The sequence below is a fragment of the Astyanax mexicanus genome, chromosome 7, assembly GCF_023375975.1.
Source record: "Astyanax mexicanus isolate ESR-SI-001 chromosome 7, AstMex3_surface, whole genome shotgun sequence".
NCBI classification, from domain to species: Eukaryota; Metazoa; Chordata; class Actinopteri; order Characiformes; family Acestrorhamphidae; genus Astyanax; species Astyanax mexicanus.
The window spans coordinates 49,092,320-49,118,699 of NC_064414.1; the positions used below are offsets into that span (position 1 = coordinate 49,092,320).

The following is a 26,380-nucleotide window of genomic DNA, read 5'->3' on the forward strand; positions in this document are numbered from 1 at the left end:
CTGAGTCAACAAATATAATAAAAACAGACAAGTCTATAGTTTTAAAATTTAAATTGAATTAAAGAGACTCACTTTATCTTGAATCAGGTACTGAAGTAATAAATATGACATCTATCATGTTTTATCTTTATTGCTCCAAGAGCCTACAGATATTAATTATATACAGTAATTAACACTTTTTAAATGTGAAGAAGGCTGATGAATATGGCTTTTGACTAACAATGTTATAGAAATGATAATGCTCTAATGCTGCAATAGTGATGCTAATACCGTAGTAGTGATGCTGAGCAAGTCATGCTAGCATCCAGCACAATAACAATGCTAATACTATAGTAGTGACGTTGAGCCATGCCAGCAGCCAGCACAATAGCCATGCTAACAGCATGGTGGCAAGACTAACAGGGAAGTAGCAATGCTAACTGCAATGCTAATGACAGGGTGGTTCTGCTGGGCAAGGTCAACAGCTGGCATGCTAACAATGTGGTAGCGATACTGGGTAAAGATAGCAGCTTGTGAACTAATGTTGCTCAATTTAAAGATGAGATCAGTTTTCTCAGAGCTGTGTCCAGAGTGGCCCTACAGTCTAACTGCTGCTGATCAATTGTGAGGAAAACATAAGTTCAAATGCTAGCAAGAGCTCAGGACATTAAAAAAAACTTCAGGAAAATAGGGGAAATACTAATCTGCAGCTTGGAATAAACAGTAAATAGATTAAACAATAATTAATTAATTAAAAAATATCAATTAGGAGAACATTTGACAGACCTAAGTTGAATTAACTAAAAGAAAATTGCATCATAAAACTGTATAAAGCTGCACTCAGATCCAGATACCAGTAGTTGCTCCGGATTTGGTTAGATTTAGGTTTAATTAAAACCCTAATTCTATTTTAATTCTAATTCCACATACTAATGCCATGAATGCAATATCCTGACAGTCCTGAGGGCTGAAGGCTCCTCTTTATATTGATGGACACATTTCTTTTAGTCTAAAGCAATAGGAAGCCCCAGGGTTATCAGCTGATCTGTAAATGGGGGTAAGATTACAAGTTTGGTGCACAAGAGCCTTTGAAAAGAGATCAGTAATCAGACCAACTCTTTCCTGCACACCCATACACAAAATAAGATTTGGCTTTAGTGGCCGGAGGAATACAAACGGCAAAAGATATCTATGTGATAATATTTTGTTATCTACTTTCACCTAAATGATCAGCAATCTTCCTCTTGATTATATTCCAGAGGTTTTCAATTTGGTAAATTAAAGAAACTCAGCATTTTTATGTGGTCTTTCCATTTTTAGAGCTGTATATTAATTTGGTCGTTGGTTTCCTAGACCAACCTAGCTACTATGTGTCCAAGTCTGGACATGCATTTCTACGTCCCCGACTTGTTCTGGCCCAATAAACCCCAAAGCAAAGCTGTGATCAGTAAGACACCAAATACAGAAATATTGGCAGCCCAGACATTAGTTCCTATTTCCTCCTATAACTACATAATTGTTATAATTAACATGGAATTCATACGTTTCTACATTAGGATTAACAGCTTTATTTTTTATCATAATAAGCACAGTTCTTATGATGTAGATTGAGAGCATTTATCTAACAAGAAGCTGCACCTTAGGAAGGGAACAGCACAGAAATCTTTTCCTCTTCCAGAGTTGCTTTTTCACTCCAAAAATAGGTTTATTACATATGTTTAGGTTTATAACTGTTTACAGCTGTCTGTTACCTAGGATTCACTTAACAAAACTTTTACAGCTTGACTTTTCCCCTGTAACATATGTCAACATTGGAGAAATGAAGGTGACTCAAAAGGCTCTGAACAAAGCAACAAATGCTACTCTTGATTTTAAAGAAATGTGCTTATAATAGATATATACTACTACTAATACTATTACTACTACTACTACTAATAATAATAATAATAATAATACATTGTTTTTATACTTTTTGATCCTACTTTATAATGTGTCTCTAATAACTGTGTATTTACACATTAACAATCCATGTAATATTATTTAGAATATGTCTACACATGTTATGACCAAGGGGTAGCATATAATTGATGACCTGAATAGGGCCTAAGACTTAACCTTGCGGAACTCCCTGTTTAACAGCACTGTAACAGATTAACTAGATTTTGGTGTGATTAAATATATCAGATATAAATTGTGTTAAAATATAATTTGTACAAGCTCAGTATAAATATTCATGAGTAATATGAACCAAACATATTTAATAGTAGTTTTTTTTAAGTACCTTCATTATGTATTACATGTCTAGTCAATCACTTCTCCACATACTGTCCTCACCTCCCCCAAAGGAGTCTGCATATTTATCACACACACACACTTCTGTGTAAAAGTGCATCACCAACAACACATGAGCTGCCGAGTGTGTGTGAAGCAGCAGATTTCTCTAAGCTCCTGGTGTATATGTATATATACTGGGGCGAGGCCGGTGCTTGCAGTTCTATACATGCTGTGGATCTGATTTCACAGGCAGACAGGTGTGATCACACCGGCCAGAGGACGGACGTCCCAGAGGAAGTGTTCTGCTCAAACTGTTAGTGTTTATGATGGGAGAGGATTATATACTTGGCCCACTTAGGAGTGTGTGATCTTTACAGGGCGGACACACACACACACATATACAACTCTGGAAAAAAATAAGATCACTTAAAATGATGGGTTTCTATCACAAGCCATCAAACGAAGCTAAACTGATTTAATTTTTGCACCAGGAGAGGCATAAAGTTATCCAAAAGCAGTGTGTAAGACTGGTAAAGGAGAACATGCCAAGATGCATGAAAAATGTGATAGAAAAACAGGGTTATTCTACCAAATCTTTTTTTATTATTTCAGCCATTTCTCATTTTCTGCTAATACATGCTCCAAATGACAATATTTTGATTTGGAATTTGGGACAAATGTTGTCCATAGTTTATGGAAGAAAACAACAATGGTAATTTTTCTCAAACATAAACCTATAAATAGCAAAATCAGAGACACTGATTCAGAAACGGAAGTGGTCTCTTTTTTTTTCAAAAACAAGTAGAATTATTGATAGCAATTACCTTTTAAATTGATGAACTGTTAGTGTAGTATTAAAATTAGTTAAAAGACTAAAAAATAAACTTTAGTTCAACATTGTGAACCCTAAACCTTAATAAATTAAATTTACCTAAAGCATTTGAGCGAATTCTTTGCCTCCAATGAAAATTACACTATTAATATTTATATTATGTGACACTCAAAATGTTGTGTACCTGCAACTTGAAATGTAGTTTTCTTAAGTTAAAATCTGTTGCAAAATCAAAGCTGATAAGATTTACTTATAATAAAATCCTTACGTTGAATGTACTAAATGTAATAAACATTGTGCGTTAGACCAACTGTCCAAATAAATTTAAATTGAATTCTTTTTCCAAATGATGCCACAACACGAGGAGCTGAAGACAAGCACATGCCTCCTCCGACACATGTGAAGTCAGACACCACCTCTTTTTGAGCTGCTGCTGATGCAGCATTGCCAAGTAGCATCACAATGCTAACACTCGGAGGAAAGCGCAAGGACTTTGTTCTGATACATAAGCCGACAGACGCTTTGTGCTGTTCAACATCACCCAAGGAATAATGAGGGAAAAGAGCGCTACCGACCCAGGGCTCTGATAGCTGATGGCAAGCTGCATGACCTGTATTCGGACCAGCGATCTCCCAATCCTAGTGGAAGCACTTTAGAGTACAATGAATCTGCTATCTTAGTGGTAACTTGCTCTTACAGCCTACAACAGCGTAAGAGGTCAGGCAGTCAAGTCTTACATGAGATGCACAATCAGCAAAGAGATTTTAACATGAATAAATACAAGGATACAGCCAGTACAATAGGAAATATGTCATTTTTGTACTCAAAGAGGCAACTGACTATATATATTTTTTTAGTTATTATCAACACAGGTTGATTTGACTTAAAGGTACAGCAGAAATGACTATAAATGGTCCTCTAAAATATTTGAGGTTTGTGTACAAATATCCAGATTTACCTACTAAAGACTTCATTTATTTATGTTCAAACCGCTTAAAAGTTTACAAACAGTAAAATAATGATGCATACTTTTATGAATTAACTTTTTAACGGATTTCCGGACTGTCGGTGTTAACTAATGCAGTAAATTATGCTAATTAAGTGTCAAAAAAGTGTCTTAATCCACAGTATAAGGACCAGTTAATCAGATGACCCTCTGTATTGGACAGTAATGATTTTGGTTGGCGAACCCCTGCTGATAATGAGATTGAGGTCAGGATTTTAAAAAGTGGCCTATACTGTTTCACTTCTGGCTCTGAATGGTGCCATGCCCCAACCAGGCTGTCAGAGGCTCGAACCATAGATAACTCTGCCTGGCTCCTAAATAAGCAGCTCCTTCCAGCTGACGGGTTGCCAGAGATGCTGAATGCCAGGCCTGAGGGTCCACATGAACACACACACACATAAACACACACAGAGCATTCCCTTCTAAGTAAAGGATGAGCTGGAATTCAACAGGAAGAATGTCATCAGAGAGCCAGCTAAGCAGGAAATACAGTACAGGAGCAAAAGTGTTGGGAAACCTTCACTGAAAAAAAATGAGTAAAATTTACTTTACAAAAGTTTCACAATATGACCTAATCACAATTACTTAATTTATACAATCTTAATCAAATAATGTATGATACGTAATATATTATAATTCCTGAAATTCAAATATTTTTAGTTAAAACACACATATTACACTGTCTCAACACATGGATGGCGTGTAATACATTGTAATTCATTGTAATACATTGTACAGTGTAATATGTGTGTTTTAACTAAAATATTAAAATCTAAGGGATTATAATATATTATGTATCATAAATTATTTGAGTAATATTGTATAAATTAAGTAATTATAATTAGGTAATATTGCAGCAAAAATTAAGTAAAGGTTACTAAAAGAAATGATTGACTGAAGTTGAGTTCAGTTTAGAGTTATTTACTCTATGTTACATTTAACTTGAAACTGAGTTGAACTTAAATTAATCTGAAAAAAAAAACATTTTTTAAGTATATTTTACCCATCATTTTTTTCAGTGTTGAAATCAAGCCTATTAAATATGATAAATCCTGCTTTTGTTACTACTTTCCAGTGGAGAAAGCTTTCTACTAGATTGCATTCAGTGACAAGAATGGTATCGAGTTCAGGATGTTGGATGATCACCACCCCACCTCATCCTCAACTCCCTAACTCATCCCATCCTAAAAAGATTTGGTTGGAGCACCATCGTTCCAGAGAGGTTTCACTCTCTAAGTCTAAGAGTAGAGCAACCATGACTGCAAATGATCTGATCTAGGGGTAGCATGAAAATTATGAACAGAAGAAGACTTAGAACTGAGCCTTGAGGAACTCCCTGTAAAGTTCCACTGCTTGATGAATCTACATTATGCTCTAGCCCCTCAACCATGCCTGGCATTAGGCACGGTGTCAACAGGTTCATATGTACCTGTCTCTTTGACCCAGAGATTTCTATTTTATTGGCAGTACTTCTCTGTTAGCACAGGGTGCAATTTAAAGCAGCTGAAACGTTCATAACTAGGGGTGCCTGCAAACATTTGGAAGAATAGTCCAATATGTCCAATATGTCCAGGTTTGGTTCATATTAATATTGTTATAAGGGGTGGTTAACGCATAAGCACAGCATAAGAAATATGTCACATGACATATTAATATGTCTACTGCAGCATAATCTATCATAATCTATTTTAAGCCCTTATTTCTTTTATTGTTGATAATCATGGTCATAGTATATAAGAACATTTTTTACTTTTGGCAGTGTGGGCAGTGTGCCAAGTCCTGCTGGAAAATGAAATCTGCATCTCCATAAAAGTTGTCAGTAGCAGAGGGAAGCATGAAGTGCTGTAAGATTTAGCAGGAAAACAAAACTGCACTGACTTTAGACTTGATAATAAAACACAGTGGATCAACACCAGCAGATGACATGTCTCTTTGTCCAAACCATCACTGATTGGTGGAAACTTCACACTAGACCTCAAGCAGTTTGGACTGTGTTTCTCTCCACTCTTCCTCCAGACTCTGCTCCCTTGATTTACAAATGAAATGTAAACTTTACTGATGATCAGTGATGATCTATCTATCATCTTGTGACAGACATTCCTTCACATCCCTGACTCATCACTCAGCCAATCACTGTTATTTACTGACCACCAATGCTCTGGCAACCTGCTCAGACTCGTCCAATCTAAAACAGACCTTCAGCCTAATCAGCTAATTATGTTCCTTTCTTCTCCTCCGTTCAGGTGTGTGTAGAGTCGGGGGTGGGGATTCAGGGTCAGAGGTTAAGTCTTCGGGCCATTACCAGCAAGACCCTTGTGTCCAGCTACTGTGACCGTCCACACACTTGTGAAACTCAGAGCGAGACACCAAACACACCTTTAACACACACACACACACACACATTCCTACATCTGGTTCTGATGGGGTGACTGGAAGCTCAAACAGTAGCCTGACGAGCTCAGGTCCACTTTACTATAGGACCCTTTTGTCCTGTCTTTTGTCCTACACAAAAACCCCGCTGTCTTCCTGAATAAACACACAAAGCCAAACACCTAAACAACGGGAACATCCAGGTCTTTCACGGGTGCTTTAAAAGAGTCCTACTGTAGGGAATTGAAGCTACAGTGTAGTGTGTATATAGAAACTGTACACAAGCCCTTTGTATTTAAAGCTGTAACAGTTATTTTGAGGTTAAGTATACAGTATACACTATATAAATAACAGCCATTTATAACCCTAGCCCTCCCATTTCAAAAGACCCTAAATAAATGACAACAAACACAAACAACTACTCACTACTACTCACAAGATCCTTAATAGTGCCTATAGGCCTGTATTTGAGTTATACAAGATACCCAAAGACCACACTGTCTTCCAGAATAAACACACAAAGCCAAACACCCAAACAACCTGGAACATCCAGGTCTTTCAGAGCTGTTTTAAAAGACAAAAGAGTCTTGTCAAGGGAATTGGACCTACTAGTGCAGTGCATATATAAACTGTAGGCTATATACAGTGGTCAATTGATACACTTTAAACCCAGAAGTTGTTTGAACTCAAATGATTTAAGTCTGTTTTACATAAAATTGGATATTTCTAAACATTACTCAACTATTTTGAGTTAGTTGAACATTTGTGGGCACATATACATTTAAACTGAGAGCTTTCCATTGGCTTCTGTCACAATCTATTTGCATACTGGGTGCGTCAAACAGTTTCAGACACTCACCATCAGTGTGTAGTGATTTCCCCTGGGCTTCCTTAGAAATAAATCTTAAAAAGTACTTAAAAAGTTCCCCTTTAGTTGTAATAACTTGATGTTTTAATTTATGCTAACTCAAGTTTTCATTCCCCATTACTTAAACAAATTGAGCAAACTGGCTGCCTTAAAAAAGTTAAGTAAACTCTTTATTTAAAATGTATCCGGTCTTACAGTATAGCAAAAATAAAAAAGTTAAATAAACTTCCCTTTTAGTTGTAATAACTTTATGTTCTAAGTTATGCTAACTTAAGTTTCCTCAAATGTTTTTAAGTAAATTCAACTTATCCGGGCTTACAGTGTATATTTCTGCATAACTTAAAACTGCATCAGTTTTTCCTAAAAGTAGAACCAAACAAATGAGGCCGAAATATAGATTTGCTTATATATATATATATATATATATATATATATATATATATATATATATATATATATATATATATAAAAATATATATATATATATATATATATATATATATATATATATATATATATATATATATATATATATATATATAAATACAGAACATTCCAATGGATTCACATACTTCTAAGCATGTGTATCATAATACAGGGGTTATAGATAAATACACTGCCTGGACAAAAAAAGGTCACACACTCTAATATTTGGTTGCACTGCCTTTAGCTTTGATTGCTGCACAAATTCACTGTGGCATTGTTTCAATAAGCTTCTTCAATGTCACAAGATTTATTTCAATCCAGTGTTGCTGGATTAATTTTTCACCAAGATCTTGCAGCAGCATTGATGATGGTAGAGTCTGACCTCTGCACAAAGCAGCACTTCTCCGTCCAGCACATCCCAAAGATTCTCAATGAGGTTAAGATCTGGATGATCTGAATGATGATCTCATGCTCCCTGAATCACTCTTTCACAATTCCAGCACCATGAATCCTGACATTATCATCTTGGAATATGACTGTGTTATCAGGGAAGAAAAAATCCATAGATGGAATAACCTGGTCTATATTCAGTATATTCAGGTAGTCAGCTGACCTCATTTTTTCAGCACATACTGTTGCTGAACCTAAACCTGCAGACCAACTGCAGCATCAAACAACTCCACATCATTTACTTACTTAAATCCAGGTGGAGACTTTTTTTTTGTCCTGGCAGCGTATAAATATATATATAGATATATTGTGATTCTCTAAGCAAGGTGATATAATGTGATATTGCTGTGATGTGATCTTTTTCAGAATCAAGACAGAATCACAAAACATAATGACTCCTAATACACTTAAAAAAATGATGAGTAAAATTTACTTAAAAAAAAAAGTTTCGCAATTTTCTGCATTTGCTTTTTTTAAGTAAAAAAATATAAATTTAAGTAACTTCAACTCGGTTTCAAGACTTAAATGTTACGTAGAGTAAATAAGTGAACTGAGCTTCAGTCAATCCTGTCTTTAGTAAACTTTACTTAATTTCTGCATACAATATTACCTAATTACAGTTACTTTAAATTTTTATTTAAATATTTTTTATTAAAACACACATTTAAATATGTACATAATCTCAAAGATTTATTTTGTAAACAGACCAAGTCTCACTGTCTCAACACATGGATGGCATGTAATACATTCTTTTTAGTAAAAAATGTATGTTGAGACAGTGTAATATGTGTGTTTTAACTAAAAATATTTACATTTTAGGAATTATAATATATTATGTATTATAAATTATTTGAGTAATATTGAATAATACTAAGTAATATAAAATATAAGTAATATATAATATTAAGTAATTGTAATTAGGTAATATTGTATGCAGAAATTAAGTAAGGTTTACTAAAAGAAAGGATTGTCTGAAGTTCAGTTCACTTATTTACTCTACGTAACATTTAAGTCTTGAAACCAAGTTAAAGTTACTTACATTTATCTGAAATTAAATTTGCTTAAAAAAAGCGAATGCAGAAAATTGAGAAACTTTTTTAAAGTAAATTTTACTTATATTTCTTTTCCGAGTACACTGTATCTATACTATACTATATTTAATACTCATTTATCACACAGAGTCCTCCTATTTAACTGAAGTCTTAAACCTATAGGCTTGTATTTTGGTGCAGGTTAACCTTTATCTCATTTGTCTATAAGACATTTCCCCCATATCAGTAAGGTCATGCTCTTCCCCTCTTTATGGTAGTCTGTGGTGCAGACACCTACAACCGAGTCTACTGTAGATCTTCACTTCACTCTTTAGTGCCTGAACTGAAGAAACCATAATGTATAGCTGGCCAACAAACAAGTGAGTTTATAATGAGTTCAAATTTTCCTCAATATCATATACTATATAAATACTAATGCACAAAAGCTTCCTCCAGTTTCTTACTTTATTCATATATCAGTTGTTGTTTTAACTTTTAAATCAATTTTTTGTTTGCAGTTTGAGTTGCTTTTTAAATCAAAAGCCTTTGCTTTACTATTATTTTAAATTATCTGATAAAGTTTAATTAATAAAAAGAAAAAGTTAAGAAATCAAAGTATTTTAAAAACCTGCTGGCAGCAAGTTCTTCAAGTGGCATGGGAATTTGTTATGGCATTTAAAATAAACATGGCCATCGTGATCTTGTTCTTGTGATGATGCTCAATACAGCATAAATATAGCCCAAACTGTGCAGTGTGGATTGCATTTCAAAACCTCAGAGTGCATGTACCATTTACAGCTGAAGTTAAAATAGCAGAGCCTCCCACCTGTTCCATTTTGTTACTTGGCTTTTGGAATAACTTGCCTCTGTATGTCTAATAGCATGTCCTCTGGGATGAATGTATGATTTATCAATTGAAATTAAACAAATATTAAAAATAAAATGTAACATAATTACGTAATACAATTAAAGACTGTTAATTTACCTATAAATATTAAATTTAATTTTTTTAAACTTTTACTTTGATTAATTTAGTTACAAAACAGTAACTAAACAGTTATAAGCCTCAATATTCTTAATTTTATTCTGAATTTATAAAAAGGAGTGACCTGTATCGGTCTCAAAGGAGTTCCATAAATGGCACATAGGCGCTCATTAATATATTTGTGTTTTAAAAATCAGACATTCATTGGACATTTCTTTGGTTATAGTAAAGCAGCAGAAGTCTGGCTTATATTACAAAGACTGCAACACTAGTGGAACAATTCCACTGTCATAAAATGACAGCAGAATCCAGGAAGGGTTTGATGTCTTTTGTCATTGTTGGGTGGTGCTGTCGCTTTCATGGGAAAGTACACATACACTAGTGTACCCTATAATCCCTTCCACAATACCATGGATTTACTATTCTTCTTAGCAGAGGTCAAGAACATACTGTGACACACAGTAAATATTATCTTGGCTGAAACAGAAACTTCTTTACGCTCTTTAAAACAACATTAAGTATCATTCTGACACTAAAATATCAACTGTAATATTCTGTTTCTCTCAGCTTGTCCAGAAATGCATGTGTAAACCAAGAAACACTAATTCTCACATATTACCACTTGCTAACTTCAGTAAATATTAAATTTAACAAGAAACACACAGAAATAAAGTTGTCTTACCGTTGTCTTCAACTGTGAAGTAGAAGATATCACTTGTAGCATTGGATGTATCGAGTAACACATAGCAGATTTTCATCTCATCGATATCAGCTGACAAAAAACAATTATATTAGTTTAAGTTTAAGCATTCCTTCCTTGTATACAGCAATCCATTATTCTCATATCATATTAACGATAATATAACCATAATTACAAAATGACATATTCTAAAGCATAATTCTTCAATACAATAAGAAGTGCTTTAAATTTTAAGAGCTTACCTTGTGAGAAGGTCTTGATGCTGTTGTTCCCCAACTCAGTATTGATGATGAAGCCATGCAGAGGAGCTTCAGCGACGGTATACTTCAAAACCTTATTAGGGCTGTCTCTGTCCTCAGCCTTCAGAGCTTTACTGGTGATTACAAATCCAAGATGGCCGGTATGTAGGACCCTGAGGGTGGGTGCAGCTTTGTTGACCACGATTTGAGGTACGCCATTGTCCACTGTGTTGATTTGGATGATCATCATCTGCGGTTTCCGTGTCTCATAGACTGTGTCAGGGAACACGTAGAAGTCGGTATGAGTTCCATCGGTGACCGTGAATGAGAAGCTGTCTTCACTGGTCTCTGTGCTGTCGTGCTTGTAGCTAATGAGGTTCTCGTTGAGGTCTTGCTTGGTGAATGTCGTAATGGCTTGAGTGCCGTTGTACAACAGCTGACCGTGCACAGGCACCTGGGTAACCACGAAGCGCAGAAGGTTATCTGGAGTGTCTCGATCCTCCACAGTCAGCTCAAAAGGAGTGATCAGTTTGATTTCACCCTCTCCCACCACCAGGTTGTTGATGGTCAAGACTGGTTTCTTGTTGTCCACGTCAGTGATGGACACCCGGAATGTGCGAAACACTGGATTGTAGCCATCTGTCACCTCAAACTCAAAGCTGTCCATCTTCACTTCATCATCAGAGGTGTGGATGTAGTAGACTTTGTTGCCTGCAAGTTGTAACTGGGTGAAGGTGGAGATGGGCACGCCAGGAAGGTCAGTGCACTCGAGATGACCCCTGCTTGGGGCTCGTGTGATGCTAAAACTGAGGTATTCATCAGGGCTGTTGATGTCAGTAGTGCTAAGGAGGTCTGTAGTCAAGGTCACTTTGCCTCCTTCTTTGAGGGTCACACCTTTGTTAATGACATCAGGGAAGACCATATCAATGCTTCCAATGTTGATATAGAAGTAGCGATCAATGAGGGGGTTGATACCATCAGTGACATCAAACTTGAGCAGATCACGAACACCCTCCTGGCCAGTGTGGACGTACTGGATCAACTGCTTGTCAAGTTCATCTTGGGTAAAGTTCATCCCAATGCTGATGTTCCCAATAACATCTCCATGTTTGGTGATTCGCTGAAGGTAGCCTTGACCAGGACCATAGCGGACAATGTAGGTAAGCTCTTTGTCTTCAGAGTCCAGATCTGTGGCTTTGAGAACTTTCTTGCTAATGACTTTGGTTTCTCCAATTTCGACCTCCAGTCCATCATTGATCGCCATTCTTGGGGTCTCGTCGTCAACAGGAATTACCATTATCAGAACTTTCTCTTCAACAGTGTGTTTGCCATCTGTGAGTCTAATTTTAAACTCATCTTCCTTGGTCTCAGAGTCATCATGCTCGTAAACTATATTAGATGCTTCCTTGATCTGCTCCAAGGAGAATTTTACTACCGGAACAGTGCCAGTGCTCAACTGCTGGACGATGCTGCCATGTTTGGGGTTTGTAATGATCTCAAACTCAAGCTCATCACTTGGAACGTCTGCATCTGCAGCATTTAAGATGGGGCTGTCAATGACTAAGCTCATGCCTTCCATGACGACAAACTCTCGGATGAAAATTTCTGGTTTCTCATCATTGGATGGGATGATGACAATGGGGAAGAAATGCCTCTCGGAGAAGTTAATACCATCAGAACAACGGAAGGTGAACCTGTCCTCTACTGGTTCCACACCTTTGTGAATGCTCTGGACGTAGTAGATGTGACCTAGACTAACATCTTTAATGGTAAAGGCAGTAATAGCAGTGCCTGCTCTTGATTTCTCTGATCCAGGGGCTGGAGAAATGTTCTCCACATAGCCAGAAGTTGACTGGACAATAATGGTGCAGAGGATATCATCATTATCAGTGTCAATGTCTTCAGTTTTGATATGATCTAAGGTAATGACATTCTTTTCTCCTTCAACTACAACAAACTGTTCCCCAACACTAACGATTGGGGCAATACTGTCTACAGGAAGGATGGTAACATGGACACGAACACCTTGGACTTTGTTGCCACCAACGACCCACTCGTCTGACATGTCAGAGATGGTGAGGTTGAAGGAATCGTGCTCTTTAATAGGGCCAATCTCTCCACTTGTGTGGACGTAGACGACTACCCCATTGATAATGTCTTGTTGGGTAAAGCGTTCAGCAGGAGCGCCATTGACCATGATTTCTCCCAGTTTTGGAGACTCTTCTACAATAAATGTAAGCATGAGGTCGTCCGTGTCCTCGTCTTTACCCTGAATCACATTGCTAGTGATTTCTGTAGCTCCATTCTCAAGCACATCAATGGAAGCCCCCAGGAGACCTGATGGTAGCATGATGGTTGGAGTCTCATCATCAACTGGCTTAATGCTAATCTTGATAACTATGGGCACTTCATGGAAGCCATCGCTAACCTCAATTTTGATTACATCAGTCAGAGATTCTTCCCCACCATGGGTATAGGTGAGTCGACCACTCTCAATGTCTTCTAAAACAAATGTCTCGCCATTGGACATATCAATTTCCAAATATTGTAGTTGCCCGTACCTTGGAATCTGGATGACCTTGAATATAATATGTTCCTCCTCTGTGTCCTGATCAGAGGCATCCAGTTCATTCTTGGATATTATGAAGGTGCTTCTCTCCAGCACAGTGAAGCCAGTGTTGGTGATCACAGGAGGCTTGTTGTCAACAGGCTGTAAAAATATCGTAAACAGGCCATCAACTGAGTTGCTGGCTGTGTCCTCTACAGTAAAGGTGAACTGGACAACTTTGGGAGTGATACCCAGCTCTTGGTCAGGAGGTTTGTATGCTATTTTATGGTGGTTGACCTGAGCTTGAGTAAACTCTGACACAACAGTGTCAGGGCTGTCAGTAAGTACAATGGCTCCAAGAAGAACTGGGTTGTTCTCGTCTGTATCTGTGGGGGCCTTGACGATGGTATATTTGAGGTCCCTGTCATCGCAGTCCAGGTCTGTGTAGCGTAGGAACTTCTTTTTAAAGAATGTTAGTTCATATTCTTGAACAGTCATGTGCAGAGAAGTGCCTGGGTACAGAGTTGGGGGTATGTCATCAACAGGATGGATTTTAATGGTGAATGTATGTTCTCCAGACTGATTTGGGGGGTCATTGTCATCCTGGACTCTGAACACAAAGTGGTCAATGACAGTGGTGGTGCTGTGGGGTCCTTTGTGGCGGTAAAACAGCTTTCCGTCTAGAATGTCCTGCTGAAACCAATACGTGACCACCTGTTCAAACATTTCATCTGTTGCACTAAACTTCCAAGCGGACAGATCTGCAGGGGGCTCCACTTGCCTAAGCAGGAGTTCACCAATGGTTGAATATGGTTCCTCTAAGATAAACTTAATGGTTGAGTCTTCTGAGTCGATGTCAGTCGCACTCAAGATAAATGGTGAGATCTGCATCATTTCATTCTTGAAAAGCACAATGCCAGTGTTGGCGTTAATAATGGGGGGCTCGTCATCAGTAGGGGCAATTGTGATAGGAAACAAAAACTCCACCTCATTAGTGCCATCAGTCATTCTGAATATAATATTGTCACTGTAGGTATCACTCCCATCATGCTGATACACAACAATTCCAGCGTCAAGATCAGCTGGGGTGAAATATTTTCGTTGAGACCCCAACACAGTCAGCTCACCATGCTTCAAACCATCAGTTACAGAGATTCTTACATCTTCAAGATTGTCCTCGTCACTGATTTCCAAGTTCTGTGAAGTAGACAAAGGCCTAGACTGACCCTCAAATAGTAGCTGGCCTGTATTTTTGGTAGCGACTGGCGCTAAAGTGTTCATCGGCTTTACAACGATCATGAACGCGAATGTTTCTGACACAGCTCCATCAGTATCGACTATCTCAAACTCGATCTGGAAGATTCTTTCTATTTCTGAATCTTCGGATGGTGGTTTATAAGCAATTTTCAGATCTTTCACATCTCTTTGGTAAAAGGAGGTTATTGGCAGGTTCTGATCATCCGTGCTGATGATATAGCCCTGTTGATAGCCTAAGGGAGATGTTATATTAAAGATTAAGTCATCAGAATCTGACTCCACGTCTTCGCCTGCCAGCATATCAGGAGTTATGGCTGTCATCACAAACTGATCGACCTCCATCATCATCATAGCTGTAAAGCTGGCTTTGGGAGGCGTGTTTTCTGCTCCTTCCTTAATTCTAACCATTATTTGGAAATGCTCCTGCTGTATAGTGTTGCCGTTATTGTCTTGAACTTCTACTAGCATTGGTATGTAATCCCTGTTGGGGGATTTGGTGGTGGCAGTGTGCACATAGCGAATGCCTTTCCTGAGAAATTCCTCACAATCAATCATCTGGCCATTAACAGAGTTATCAGAAAGAGTGCCATACCTGGGGAGTCCACCTGCACCGACCAGCGTGGTCACCTTGCACGAAGTGACACCGTCCTCAAAGGCAAATTCCAGGCTTTTCTTCTCAATGGGGTTGCTTTCTCCATTGAGCTTCTCCACAACCAACGGCATGTTACGGGTGAGTACCTCCAGCTGCTGGAAGACCACCTCCACCTCTAGCATGAAAGGGATGATCACAGTGTCGGTATGGGAGTCATACCTCAGCTGAAGCTTCACATGGTCCTTGCTGGGGCTCCGTGAACCAAAGTGGGTGTATTTCACCTCCTCGGCTCCAAAGGCACATGGGAACTTTTTGGGGGTCAGCATTCCAGGTCTCTGCGCCAATGGGTCATTGTCCAGCACTGTGATGTGGCAACGGTCTCCAGGCTGCACCTCAGTGACAAGGTCATTGATAGGGTCCAGATAGACCGAGCGTCCGAAGGGAACTCTAATCCCATTGTTGGCGACCAGAATCGTTTCTGCATTAGGTCCAGATTGGCGTCTGTAGAGGAACGCTGGGTCAAAAGGATCTGCCTCTGTTGTGTAGAAGCAACAGCCCAATGACAGCAACACAAAGAAGAAGAACTTCAGAAGTGTCGGGGCTGTGGGGTCCATCCTTTGCAGACAACCAGCCATGTCCACAGCTAGTTGCACTGCAGGCTTCAAAGATACTTGCAAAAGTAAAAAAGTGATTCAGCCTCCAAGTCTTTAAGAAAGAGTGTCTTTTCTAGTCACTTCAATGACTTTAAACTTGGTGTGCCCTCTCCCAGTACTGCTCCCTCTTATCCCCACCTTCTTTCCTTCCTTCTTTCCTTCCCTCTCTCTCTCCCTCTGCACTCTCCCCCACTCCCAGCACAAGTGCTGTCCTCCTGCTGAAGCACTGCAGGTAATACTTAACTACAGAGACAGTGACAGTGCCAGGCTCCACCCCCAGGCCGACCTCTCCCACGGCTAATTTAAGGCAGCAGATTGGACGGCCCCCCTCAGCAATGCCCTGACCCAACCCCCCAGACAACTCTCATTCTCTGAATGCTCAGGCAGAGGTTTGAAGGACTTTCATTGGCAACTTTGAAGTTCACAAAGCAGCATCTACTTAGACAACTTCATACACTTAGATTCACACCCTACTTACATATGTATAGAGCTGATGTTACACAAAAAAACAAACAAAAAAGTCATCCGGAAGTCTGAAGAAATGGGAAATTTTACAGGAGAAGAAAAACTTAAAATTAAAATGAACTTTTAATGGAAGTCAATGTAAAAAGATTTGATTCCAAGCTGTTTCAGTTGGTTCATTTCTCATGAGCTTGTGATAAAATATATAATCTAACTATCTGTTTATCTATCTAGCTCTCTATCAACATACTTTATTTGTTTAACAAAACCAAAAAAAAAAGTTTTGTTTTTTGGAAGATTATTCAGAACACTGTTCCACTGCTAATTACAAGTCATGCTAATTAGATGGCACAGACAGCACATTTTACAGCAAAAAAATAGCTTAGTTTAAACACCATAAACTGATTTATTAATTAATCATAAAGTTAAATGATTGAACATTTTGTGCATGCATGAGGTGGAGCAAAACTGCATTCCCATGGTCCAATTCCACCCAAAGAGCAATTGTTAAAATAAGATAAAATAAAATAGAATAAAAATAAAGTAATAATAAAATAGATATCATTCTAAATACACAAAATATAAAGGAGAGTAGAAAAGTAGCAGTAACATAAAATCCACATTTGCTACAGCAGCATGAATGATTATGAATAAATATAGGTAACATGAAGTGATAAAGTGCATAAACATGTAATTGTCCTAGTAAAGTGTCAGTGCAGTGTGTTGGCTAGGTGGAGTTTAAGAGTCTTACAGCTTCTGGAATTAAACATATCTTCATTAGGTAATAACCAGCATATATATTTTGCTTTGAGCACATTTTTTATAATATGCAATTTATGCAAATTTATGCAAAAAACTGAAGACCACTCCAGTTTCTGAATCAGTTTCTCTGATTTTGCTATGTATAGGTTTATGTTTGAGTAAAATAACAAAAAAGGTGCAGAGCTGTCAGACCTCAAATAACGCAAAGAAAACAAGTTCATATTCCTAAAGTTTTAAGAGTTCAGAAATCAGTATTTGGTGGAATAACGCTGGTTTTAATCACATTTTTAGTTCTCCTCCATGAGTCTTACACACTGCTTTTGGATAACTTTATGCTACTCACTCCTGGTGCAAAAATTCAAGCAGTTCAGCTTGGTTTGATGGCTTGTGATCATCCATCTTCCTCTTGATTATATTCCAGGGTTTTTGCAATTTTGTAAAATAAAAAAAAAAACTGGTTTAACTCACAACTAAAACACTTTTGATCACAGATTTATTGTACTGAAGATGGTCCTCCAGTGCAGGTGTCTTAAGAAGGATTTGACCATAATTATCTGAGCAGCTGAATCAGGTGTAGCGGTGCAGTACTGCAGACCTCCTGGCGTGTGTGTGTATGTAAAGAATGCTGGGCTATGGGTATTTTTTTGCATGCCTGTGTTCTGGGAGGTCACCAGTTTGGACGTACAGGCACCAGGAGGTTCTCTAGCACACTCTGTGAGCAGCAACTGGTCAGACAGGTGGACAGGAGGGCATAACAGAGTGGCAGAAAAAATTTGCCACCTTGTAACGTCTGTATTCAGTTGTCACTAAAGAGAAGTTTAAAATCTGGTATTTTGTTTCAGAATTTTTATGGGGATGTTTATGCTTTAACTTTACAGAGAACATTAGTAGTAGTTTAGTTTTCTCAGTAAAATATTATTCAATAACTTTTTACTTGTGCTCTCAATTGACTAAATATTTTAATCTGATTAATCACGACAATATTCTGTGATTCAAACAGCCTGCAGAGGCGCTAGACCTGACCACTAGTCCATGCTTTAAATTGTCACAATCTATATGCTGTCTATTGCATGAGCCACTGTATGTTCACTACAGTTTTGATAGTGGGTTTAGTCTAAATAACGTTTTACTAGTGCTCTCAATTGACTAAAAAATGTTATCTGATTAATCACGACAAGACTCTGTGATTAACTGCGATTAATCACACTTGTTCTTCTTAAAACCCAGGTTTTTAATAGTGGATATTTAAATGCAAATGAAAGAAAGAATGTAAGACATGTAAAATGCAGTTATGTTTATATTACTGATGATAATTAAAATACTAGTATATATTATGTGGGGCACTGGAATAAAGAATGCATGTTAAATTGGATACTTTATTGTAAACATCTCAGCTTGATTGTAAGGATTACTGAGTTAAAACTTAATTAGCTGAGTATAAAAGAGCGTTTTCACACCTGTAGTTTTTTAGCTTTCTATGCTCTGGATCAGTTGATGAGTTTGTTTATTTGGAGCATTTCTCACTCTGTTTGGTTTGTTTTCACACAGGCATAAAAACCTAAGCTCACCAAAATGAGCACCAATAAACCACGCAAGCACATCGTCTCCTCTGATTGGCCAGAGCTGTCTGGCACGGGAGCAAGACAGCAAATATTGTGAGAAGATTCTGTGTTTCAGCGCGTGTATCTGTGCAGTGTAAAGCTGCTTTAACACAGAACGCTGAAAACTTGCAGCTGAGCTTTTAAACTCAGTGTTTTCAATGGGATGTGCAGTGCAGATGCGGCTGCGAGCAGTGAACGCTGAACATTACTGCATGTGTAAACAGCATATACCAGCAGAGACAGCTTTTGTCCATAGCAGTATATTATCTGGCTAATATATCAGATTGAATTGTGACTTATCAGCAGTTTAGCTCAATTAATAAGAAGTATATTTGATAGCTGGGTCAAATTGAGGCCAGATCACTTTCTCCCCACCATCATCAATGCTGCTGCAAGATCTTGGTGAAAAAATAATGCAACACTGGATTAAAATAAATCCTGTGACATTGCAGAAGCTTATCGAAACAATGCCACAGTGAATGTGTGCTGAAATCAAAGATAAAGGCGATCCAACCAAATATATTAGAGTGTATGACCTTTTCTTTTTTTGCCAGGATGTGTAGTTTTCCAGTAAGTGCATATCGTCGCTGTCCAATGAAAAACACTTATCTTCAAAACAGCAACTTTATAGGAGAGAGAAAAAAAAAATTGTAAACTTATAATGGAATCAATGTAAAAAAAGTTTATTCCAGGTAATTTAGAAAAGTTTCTATTGGTCCGTTCATCCAGAAATTTTGGCACAGTGTAAGAGAGAGTTTGTCTGTTCAAATTATGTAGTAAACTAAAATCGAAAAAAACGGAGATAAGAGTTATTAATTGGAAAGCGATGATATGATGATCTTTAAATTTCCATTAAATTACAGTACAAGAGCCATTTTTTGTTTATAAAATAATTCTAAATAAAGTTTTTCTTCATAATTTGGAGGATTTTAGTATTAATGTAAAGCAAGCTATTATAATTAAAAAACACTGAATTTAAAGTGTGTCCAAATTTTGACTGGTACTGTATGTACAGAGGGGTGGAGCTACAAATCACACTGCAAACAGCCTCCAGAAGCGCTAGACCTTGATATATATATTGTCACAATCTATATGCTGCCTGATGCCTGAGCCACTGTATGTTCACTACAGTTTTGATAGGGTTTTTTCTTTATTTTTTTCATTGTGGAAGAATACAAACAAAATACTCCCCGAATATATACTGTATTTCTCGCACTGTAAGGCACACTTAAAATCCTTACATTTTTCTAAAAATCATCAGTGCGCCTTATAATCTAGTGCACCTTATGTATAAAATTTTACCAGTCATGTATTAAGGAGCAGTAAAGCCACTCTGCTGAAGTACAGAGTTATACAGGAGTTTCAGTTTAGTTCTTCAGCACCAAGCGCTAAGTTCTAGCTCTTTCACCGCTGAGCAGAGGTGAGCATTATCAGCCTTTAGCCTGTTGCTAACCTTGGATAGCACTGCTGGAACAGCATTAGCATTAGCCGCTAACTGCGCTAAGCACTAGCGCTTTCGCTTTTGAGCTGAGGTGAGTATTATCGGCCTGTAGCCTGTTGCTAACCTTGGCTACCACTGGTGGAGCAGCATAAGCATTAGCCACTAACCGCGATAAGCACTAGTTCTTTCCCCATTCAGAGGTGAGTATTATCAAACTGTAGCCTGCTGCTAACCCCGGCTAGCACTGGTGGAGCAGCATTAGCATTAGCCACTAACAGCGATAAGCACTAGTTCTTTCCCCGTTCAGAGGTGAGTATTATCGGACTATAGCCTGCTGCTTACCCTGGCTAGCACTGGTGGAGCATCATTAGCATTAGCCACTAACCTGCTAAATTAGAAAGAAAATGTGGTGCCACCCCTGTTCCTTACTAGTGTTGAATAATGTAAAATTTCAATTTTATATAATTTTACTATTGTAAACACTACTAATTCAACTAAGAAAACCAGTAGAAATTGACGTGTGGTTATAAACAGTAGATAACATGGCTATTTAAGGAAATATTTAAATGTTAAAATATATTTAAATGATATATTATTTCTGTATTATCATGCAGAAATAGCATATGTTTGACCCAGTTCAAGAATCAGTTCAAGAGTAACCCCAACCAACCTGCTGCTCTGTTGCCTTTATTAACCAAATACCGTTCATATGTTTTATTCCTAGAAAGTCCAAATATAACCCCTGTGGCTGCTGTCACCAGGGCTGAGATTTAAATACGTGCAGTAGCTGAAGATGGAAATCCCCCCACATTGCTGTCAGGACAGAGATGAGTTTATATCTCATAACACGACACACGATCTGACGCAAGCCCCCAGCATCCAGGACAAGATAAAGGACATCTGTCCATCCATCAGAGCTGAAGGATGTGCTGAAAATCTTGTGAAAGTCTCTTAAAATTGACAAAACTCAGCCGTTTTCTCCGCGTCTTCTGTCCCCGATGAGACGACAGTGACCCGGGATGACCTCGGCTCGGTGAGATCCGGGCTGGATGGTTGAGATTGCACACCGTCATACTGTGTATGGAAACCTCACGACCACATCCAGATAAAAATACACTCCTTCCATTTATGGAGCAGAGTTTTTTGATACAGGACCCGGCTAATGACACGGACGAGCTAAAGTGTACGATTAAAACAGCACCAATGTATCTGTTTTGGTCATCGGTTTCAATAAAACACACATTATTCCCATTTATTCAAGTGATGGAAATCAATCAATCAAACACTATGCCATTTTTTCACTCTGTAGTTTTCGTTTTAAAGCATGCCAAGCATTTACAGCTCTAAGAGATTGAAGAACATAATTAAATTGAGTTTAATCAGGTTAAATATATCTCAATATACAGCTTTGGAAAAAAATAAGAGAAAGAAATATGAGACCAAAAGCAGTGTGTAAGACTGGTGGAGGAGAACATCCCAAGATGCATGAAAACTGTAATTAAAAACCAGGATTATTCCAACAAATATTGATTTCTGAACATATAAAACTTTATGAATATGAACTTTTTTTCTTTGCATTTTTGAGGACTGAAAGCTCTGCAGCTTTTTGTTAAATTAGACATTTCTCATTTTCTGCAAATAAATGCTCTAAACGACAATATTTTTATTTGGAATTTGGAAGAAATGTTGCCTGTAGTTTATAGAATAAAACATCAATGTTAATTTTACTCAAACATAAACCTATAAATAGCACAATCAGAGAAACTGATTCAGAAACTGAATGTTCTCTTTTTTCCAGAGGTGTATATATAATAATACATGTAACTCAAAGAAACATATATAGAAATGCAAATTTAAAAGCTATTAAAAAAAACAATTAACATAAAAGTAGCAAAAAACCTGTTAAATTGTAAAATGATAAAAAATATGATCAAAAAGTCATGTTTGTCATTAAAACATTAAAAATAAACAACTAAAACTAAAGAAAACTATAGAAAGAAACTGTACAGCTGTATACAATAACTGTACAATTATAACACAATTTATTATTATTATTATTTGTTTAAAGAAATGTGTTAAATCTAAATCTTCAGTACACTAAATTGCTGTGAGAGATCTGCATGTTCTCTTAAAAATGACTAAGTAATGATTTTTTATTAATCTCAAGCCATTAAACATCAATATAGAAGCTATTCAACGAGCTTCTCGTGCTCCACATGCTTCTCCTCATTCTTCTACTCTTGTATGACAGAGGAAGCCCCTCTTTAATGTGATGTATTGTCACACTGTGGATCATCCTTTCACTGGAGAAAGTGATGAGCATAAATCATCTACAGAGTAATTTTAAACACAAAGCAGAGAGCAGGGCAGTATCACATGCTGCGCTCAGTAAACCGGACGGAAATAAAGGGAACTCCGTTTATTTTAGTGCGTGTTTGGGACTACTCCATACTGTTCTTAGCCACGCTTGTGACAAACCTTCTGTTAGCATACCCAGAATGCTCTGCACGCCACAGGAGCTCACTGCATCCCTTTCTATTTTGTTGCTTTGCTAAAATAACCTTTGGTGTACTCCTTACGAGTGACCGGTCAAGCTCCTAATGAGGACCCATATAGACGTAACACAAGCGCAGTTACTGAAGAAACACACGCAGGAAGCTTTTCAGGTTCATAGTTATGATATAACACATGTAAGTTAAAGTGACGTTCCACCATGTTAAGAAATAGGAGACCATCTATAAATTATGAGTTTCTTTGATTTTACCAAATTGAAAACCCCTAGAATATAATCAAAAGGAAGATGATCACAAGCCATCAAACCAAGCTGGACTGCTTGAGTTTTTGCACCAGGCGTAAAGGCATAAAGTTATCCAAAAGCAGTGTGTAAGACTGGTGGAGGTGATATTTGTATTAACAGCACGGCCTTCTCACACTAAATCTGTATCACGTCCCAGCAGCAAGTCCCACTAGCAACAGCGTAGTTAGCGTAGCACTCCGGCAGCAGCAGCACGTCCCACTAGCAACAGCGTAGCTAGCGTAGCACTCTGGCAGCAGCAGAACAAACCAGGAGACTGAAGCACAGGGCATTAGCTTAGCACAGGCTGACGCCCAGCCACGGCACGCTCACTTGCAGCCCGCAGCGCTGGCTCGTCTTTTGTGGAAAAAAGTGAAAGAACATCCATCATTCACCTCGGCTGCAGAATGACATCCGGAACGGTAACCAGCCAGGCAAGGCTAGGATAAGCTAATGCTAAGCTAATGCTGAGCTAAAGCAAGCTACGCTAACCTAACCACAGTCCAGCCGGCTAGCTAAAACCAACACCACCCAGAAAAACAGGCAGAAATGCCGACAAACGTGCAGTTTTTACATGAAGACAACTCAGCAGAGCAGGAGAGGAGAGTATTAGCTTTATTTCACGCCCCTAACGTTACCATCTTCACTTATTCCCAATTTGGATTTCAAGCTGACGGTCGTGGTGTTAGTCTGTAAAAACTATACGCCGTTTTGTAGTTGCAGTTCTGTTACAGTTGTTGTGGAACTACTTTTTGGCAGAAGGCTCCTTCTCCTGGTTTTGAGAAGGGTGTAGTAATGAATCTATTAGCAAAGTCAAAGCAAGTCTAACCAATCAGATTCATGATTTTCACTACAGGGGCGGGGCCATGGCTGTCTAACCCCTTCTCAGCGCTGTGCTGAAGGTGTTACGCGCTCATGCTGGATTAATTCAATAGTTAGTTAACTATCATGGAAATGCGGCTGCAAGTGAGACAGATAATGTGTTATATCATATTAAAAAAAAAACTTTTTAAGGCTGTCCTTCAATGTGAAACTAATTATATACAATAATAGGCTGTCTGACTGGTGAGTTTTTGTGTGTACGTAATATTTTGGCTGCCCTGGCATACAAATGAGTGATCCTTGTTGAACTTGGTTGTACTTGTAGGCAAATTAAACATTAATTGTTGGGTCTATTGTACACTTTTGTAGTTTGTAGCTGTATTTGTGGGCTGTTGATTTGTATTAAGTTAATATAACGTCAAGACAGAGAACATGTAGTTATTGTAATATTTATCTTTGTGTCGGTCGGCTGGCGGCGGGGTTTCACTGCACGCCACTGATAAATGCATATCCCTGGGTCACCTGTGAAGTTCTCTGGTTGGGTAAAAAGAAACTTCCCAAGAGTCATTCCCAGCATTCCTCCCAGCTCCTGTAGACTTATCGCACTTGAACATCTCCCAACCTTCCTCGTGATATATGGCCGTGTTGAAGTATGGCCGCCTCCAGCTGCAGGGAGCAGTTGTGGATATGTGTCACTGTCTAACAGGGTGATAAGAGGGAAACCGCTGCCTCCACTGAGCCGCTCTGGCTCGAGGCTTTAGCGGCGCTCTGAAGTGTGCTAATAAACAACTCATTATTATTTCAGTACCGTCACGCCCGATCGGGCTATTGTCTCTCCACATCTCTCGCCAGAGTGAAAACGCTCGTCAGGCTCGCTGAAAGGCACGCGCTCACCTTTCAACAGGTACGCATGAATTCTGTCACTTTCATAAATATCATAAATCAACTCAGGACCTCAGCAGAGACTAGTAAATCTTTTACTCTTCAAATAAGTGACAAGAGACACAAAACAGCCTCAAGATAGAAATGCTATATAAAGACTCCCACATGCTAAAAAACTGTGAAAGAGGATTAATAGACAATACAGATTTGTTTGGGAAATATTTGGGAAAAATAATTATGGTGCTCTCTTATTTAGTGTTGCTTTATAATACTTAAAAAAATTATTAGTGCATGACATGAAACTGACATAATCTGCACCCACACAACAATATGTTGTTCAGAATTATTTTTTATCCACTTGTTACACATTTTACAGTTTATGCTTTATTGAGTTTAAAACAAGAGTTACCATATTTTTGGGACTATAACGTGCACCATATTATAAGGCACACTATCAATAAACATCTATTTTCTGGTCTATTTTCATATATATGGCACAATGGATTATTATAAGACGCATTAAGCGACACTCTAGTAAAGATGCCTACTTTGAAGAGAGCAAGGGAGCAAGTTTCCCTTTTAATGGGGAAGCTGGAGAGAGTAAACAAAACTGTATTTCCTAAAATAAAACATTTTCTTTCAAGGTCTAATGAGCTCTGGATGTTTTCTCCTGAAAACGCTTCCATTTATTTACAATAAGCTTAGATTTCCAATATTTTCAGTGGTTTGTCCAGCGCTAAGGCTTGGTGCAGCAGCATTAGCATTAGATGCTAGTGCTAGCCACAGTTAGCGCTAGTAAACGCTGCCTAATAACGTTACAATAAAAACCCATGTTACGAGTGTTCAGGTAACATAGGGTGCTATCAGCTAGCGGTCTGTCCCACGTAGCTTGTTTTAACACTGTAAACACAATATACTCAAATCTAAAAGGGCAAAAGAGCTAGCTCTGTGGTTAGTGGCTAATGCTAATGCTGATGCCTCAGCCTTAGTGCTGGAGAAACTTTGTACTTCAGTGGAACTTGTAATAACTAAGTTTAGACTGTTGTCATTAACAGCTTCTTTTCCATTGGCTTCTGTCACAATCTATTTGCATACTGGGTATATCCAACACTTTTTGACTAACACTCACCATCAGTGTGATCATTATGCTAACTCAAGTTTTCATTCCCCATTACTTAACCTTTTAAAGTAAATAAAAAAAAAAAAAAAATTAGCAAACCAGCTGCCTTAAAAAAGTTAAGTAAACTCAACTTATACGGTCTTACAATATAACAAAAATAAAAAAGTTAATTCAACTTCCTCTTTAGTTGTAATAACTTGATGTTTTAAGTTATGATAATTTATGTTTTCATTACCCACTACTTCTTTTTACATTACTTTTTTAAGGCAACCCGTTTCCTCAAATT

At 37.9% G+C, this 26,380-nt stretch overlaps 1 protein-coding gene across 1 annotated transcript in view; it reads right to left on the reverse strand.

Annotated features, from left to right (window-relative positions):
• Positions 1 to 16,414, reverse strand: part of frem3 (Fras1 related extracellular matrix 3) — a 64,492-nt gene extending 48,078 nt beyond the window's left edge. The window contains exons 1-2 of the mRNA XM_049481362.1: positions 11,164 to 16,414; positions 10,904 to 10,993 (exon numbers count right to left, since the gene is read on the reverse strand). Of these exons, the coding sequence (XP_049337319.1) occupies positions 10,904 to 10,993; positions 11,164 to 16,192 (5,119 nt within the window). The 5' untranslated portion in view covers positions 16,193 to 16,414. The remainder of the gene's footprint in view (positions 1 to 10,903; positions 10,994 to 11,163) is intronic.
• Positions 16,415 to 26,380: the final 9,966 nt, after the last annotated feature.